This window comes from Rosa rugosa, chromosome 2 (genome assembly GCF_958449725.1).
Source record: "Rosa rugosa chromosome 2, drRosRugo1.1, whole genome shotgun sequence".
Classification (NCBI taxonomy): Eukaryota; Viridiplantae; Streptophyta; class Magnoliopsida; order Rosales; family Rosaceae; genus Rosa; species Rosa rugosa.
In genome coordinates, this window is record NC_084821.1 from 36,571,587 (window position 1) to 36,576,153 (window position 4,567).

Consider the following 4,567-nt stretch of genomic DNA (forward strand, 5'->3'; position numbering starts at 1 on the left):
CGTCGCAATAATTTTGCGACGGCGAATTGCCGTGGCAAATACCATTGGCGACGCCACCAACGGCGTCGGAAGATTTTTGCCGTCGCCAAAAGTCACTTGCTACGGCAAAAATGCCGTCGCAAAAATATTATTTATGAATAAAAAAAAAATCGGCATGCAAATGCAGGCCGATTTTTTTTTTTTTTTTTTTAATGAATGAAAACTATACAAAAAGGAATGAAGCTTATATAAAAGGAAATGTTACACTTTAATTTTCCTCATAAATGTTACAAAATGAATGAAGCTTCTACCAAAATTTACAAGATCGATAATTAAGCTTTACAAGTTAGTTATTTTCCTCTAGCTACTTCAAGATGAACTTTGCAGGGATCTTCCTCGATCTACTTCATGTACCAATTACTCTAGTGTTGTTGCAAGCCTCCTATAACAGAAAGTCAGAAATCTTCAAGCATTCATTAAAGAAACAAAAAGCTGGAAAATTAATGGGAGATGTACACATGACATAGATATTGTTCATACCAGTACATACAATTAATATTTCACTACCACTCTTAATTACTTTTTGACATTTTGAGTCAGCAAGTGTGCTAAATCCATGTCTTTCTACGATTAAAGCTAGAGTAGTTGATTTGAAGAATGCTAAATCCATAGTTCCATACTTACCACGAAATATGTCTGAATTTCCATTCATTATATATCATGAAGATCCCTTCCAATTAGTTCCTGAATAGGGGGCTGCTGCAAAAATGCCTTTGATATCTTACTTTGAGAAGCCTTTGATACGCTATCAATAGCATCCTACATATCTCCACTGCAACATAATTACAAAAATGTATGTTAATACACGATACATGGCACATGATTATTGATAACTCATATGTACCAAGAAGCAATAAAGACACCAAGACCATAATCTTAAACCTTCTAGCCTTTTCATAGAAAGTTCTCAATTGCATAAATACCATACCACGGTATTATTGATTCCATTTTCTAAGCTATAAACTTATTTGAAACTCAGCCCACATATCACCTATACCATAATAACTAACACAGATTTTCTTAAGGCAAATCATGAATTTTGGCAGAGGCAAAAGAAAGAAGCAAAACAAAGTTCCATCTGGAACTATGTGATTTGCCCTTGTAGAGCAGTCATATTTGGAAATGTAATCTCTATGATCCCAAACTTAGGACATAAGCAAAAGTAATTACCGTGTATAATCCCGGTAGTTAATGTACTTTATTGGCCTTTTGATTTTTCTTTTGCTAGTCCTCAACCTGATATCAAAAGTTTTACATTAGTGCAACTGAGCAATATAACACTACTATTAATCGATTAAATTACAAAACGTACTACATAGCAGCATCTTAATCCAAAACTTAATAGATGCAACCACATATGGATGTCCACATCAAAACACACAAGCATCTAAATCATGCAGAACCACGCAACATTCCTTACTTGTAGAGTAAACCAATAAGCCATAATCAAAATACAAACATTATTCCTTACTTTACCTGTTAAAAAGAATTCAATTGAAAACAAGAATTCAATTGAACAGGCATAAACCGCCAATTAATTTGGAAGAGAAAATATATTATTAACAACGGTGTATTGTTTTCACTCATGATAATTAGACAACAATCAAGCAAAGATCTATTATTCAGACATGTAAACATAAGACACTAAACCCAATGTATGATACTAGCTTCAACTTATATGTCTAGCACCAACTTGCTTCTTCTCTACAAGCATAACGCAAATTGCATACAAGGTTGAAGTGATGATGTCGTAGAATTCCAGTGAGTAATAATATACACATGAGAAAGTAAATTGCATATATGAATAGAGAAAAAGGAATAATATGAAGCATCCAAAATGACGACACATACACATTGCTTCCATCTATGAAGATTGAGTCTGGTACACTTCCTCTCAGAGAGTTGCCAGTTAAGAATCTACAGAAAGCAGCACCAAACAAAAATCATACATAAAACAAAAATCAAAATCTAAGCAGACACCAAACCTAAATAGTAAGCTTGCATTTGTTTGATCTTGTATGACCATTGTTTGAGCTATAAAATCAAAATATCCGAAACTTATGTAGGTGCATTTGTGTGCCCATATGTGTGACACAGCACTTTCGTCCCTTCCCCAGAAAGATGTCTCAGCATTTTCCAGAAACTTTAAGGAAAAAACCACATGCAATGGACCTTGCAGTTTATAAGTGAATCAAGCAAAAATTTCTACTTACAGGAATCTCAAACGCTTTAAGCTGATTGTTGTTGGAATTTCTCCTATCAACTTGTTAAAACTCAGATCCCTATCAACATTCAAAAATATAAACCCTTATCATTTACGGTCATCAACATCACATGTAATAAATGTATTATCTTCGCAAGCTTTACTTACAGCATTTCCAGTTTCTGCAGTGTCCATAGGTAAGGAGGGATCTCTCCAGAAATGTTACAGTTTCTCAGTATCCTAAAATACAAAACGGAGTTGTATTAACAAACCCTTATCAAATATAAAAAAAAAAAACATGTTCACCATATCTGATAATACAAATACTAGACTTACAATTTGACTAGGCCAGTCATGTTTTTCAACATAGGAAAATCCTGCTCTGTTCCATTTATATCACTAATCCTCCTATATAGATATGACACCACAATAGGAAAAAGAAAGGATTAGTTCACTAAAAAAAAAAAAGGAAAAAAGGAATCCTAAACAAAATTGAAAAGGCCTTTTACTTACAACTGTTCTAAATTACTCAGGAGAGATATGATACACGGGATAGGTCCACGAAGCCCACTCCCATGTATTTCTCTTCACCATATCTGATTATTTTAAAACAAAAGAAAGATTGTTGATACTAGAAATAGATGATGATGACAGTAAACGACCCAATCTACAAGGTCAATAACTGAGAAAAATTCATAAAACTCACAGGTATCTGAGAGTGGTAATATTTGCCAGCTCCACTGGAATCTCCCCTGATAAGCGATTTACAACAAGAGAGCTGCACAGGCCTTCTAATTAATTGGTAATGTATGATCAAAAACATTGAGAGAGCTCACATTGAAGTTAACTGCATTGAACCCCATTCTGCTGGTATTGTACCACTAAGATAATTGTAAACCAAATCACTGCACAAAGATGAAAAAAGTTGGAAGGCATTCAGCAAAAAATAACTATTTCAGAAATGTCATCAGACATCATTTTTCAAGTCTTGAGCTATATAAATGCTCTTACATTTCTCTAAGGTAATGTAGTTTCACCAGTTGAGGTGGAAGCGTGCCAGGTAGACTAAACCTCTTGAGTCTTGACTCTTGAGGACCCTGTCAGATTAAAATATATGAATTCAAGTACTAATCAGAGAACAATATTAACAAGAAAGCAGAATGATAATAACAGAGATTGCTTTGAAATAAATGATTGTGGTGTTCATTTACAATTATCTTCTCTTTGTGAGAAAATCCTTCTTTTGTACGGTAATAATATTGGCAACTATACTAACCTCCAATAGATTAAGGTGAAAATCATCAGAAAATTAAACTTCTACCTCCAATGCCAAACCACCTTGGCACCTACCATTAGATCAGTTTAGCTGAGAACTTCTAGCACCTAGTAGATAAGGAAGGTCAAGGTAAGTTCTCGCAATGCAAGGAGGTACGTAGCGTACGTACTTCACTTAACCCCATCAGAGGTCAGTATAGTTTACCTTATGCAGTATAGATATCAATCAAGTATAACAACCTCAATTGTTTTTTTTTTCCTGGTAAAGTTAATATCAAAATACCAACCTGTATCCTGATGTATAATCATGTATTGAAATATAAAAGCATCTAGCAATAAGATGAAAGAAGTATACAGCTTTACGACGTAACGGACAGTGCTGTTGCCTTCACATTCAATGCTACTCTCAGATTAAGAAGAGAGGCCACCTTCCGAGCACAGTTGATCAAGGTTACTTTGTACATACCTTGTTATTCTTAGCAAAGGAATAGTCACCAGCAGGCAGGACTATCTCATGCACAAAACCATAATTTGTCAAAAGATAATGAAGAGAATAAAGGGATACGTCACTTTCTTCTCTCTTTCATCAAATTGATTGAAAACAAATGACAAGGGTATCAATTAAACTTTGAATACCTAGCAGACTGCTTCCAACTGATACAGTCATGAATCATACAAATTTACAAACTGCAATTGAAGAAGAAATCAACATTAAATGGAAATCAAATTATCAAACCCATTTCTAACTACCCAATCAGTATCATTACCTTAATTAAAATCAACATCAAGTGATCAAGATCAAAAATTCAAAAGGAAATTGAACCCGTTTCTAACTACCCAATCACTCAATCAGTATCATTACCTTAATTAAAATCAAGATCAAGATCAAAAGATAATCAAAGCCATTTGAAATTGAACCCATCAGAAACTCAGAAGAGAAGAAGAGGAGGACTGGAGGAGGCGAGGAGGCGAGGAGAAGAAGAAGACGGAGAGGGAGAGAGAGATAGTGAGATACCTGGAGGCGGAGCTCGGAGACCGGACAGGCGGAGA

The 4,567-nt window shown here is 34.7% G+C and overlaps 1 protein-coding gene across 1 annotated transcript; it reads right to left on the reverse strand.

Moving 5' to 3' along the window:
• Positions 1-207: 207 nt before the first annotated feature.
• LOC133733259 (probable LRR receptor-like serine/threonine-protein kinase RFK1) lies at positions 208-4,139 on the reverse strand. The gene is made up of 10 exons (XM_062160905.1): positions 3,254-4,139; positions 2,949-3,147; positions 2,756-2,838; positions 2,579-2,650; positions 2,411-2,482; positions 2,253-2,321; positions 1,891-1,956; positions 1,210-1,275; positions 664-811; positions 208-421 (listed from the first exon to the last, which is right to left on the reverse strand). The coding sequence occupies exons 4-9, from the start codon at positions 2,608-2,610 to the stop codon at positions 799-801; spliced, it is 318 nt and encodes a 105-aa protein (XP_062016889.1). The 5' UTR covers positions 2,611-2,650; positions 2,756-2,838; positions 2,949-3,147; positions 3,254-4,139; the 3' UTR covers positions 208-421; positions 664-798.
• Between the last annotated feature and the right edge of the window lie 428 nt (positions 4,140-4,567).

Excerpts from the sequence above, each read along its gene's own strand:
- LOC133733259 (XM_062160905.1), bottom strand. The coding sequence starts at position 2,610 with ATGTTGAAAAACATGACTGGCCTAGTCAAATT. Across the intron at positions 2,322-2,410 it reads CTGCAGAAACTGGAAATGCT|GGATCTGAGTTTTAACAAGT; the intron begins GTAAGTAAAGCT and ends GAATGTTGATAG. Across the intron at positions 1,276-1,890 it reads TTCATAGATGGAAGCAATGT|GTTGAGGACTAGCAAAAGAA; the intron begins GTATGTGTCGTC and ends TTTTGATATCAG.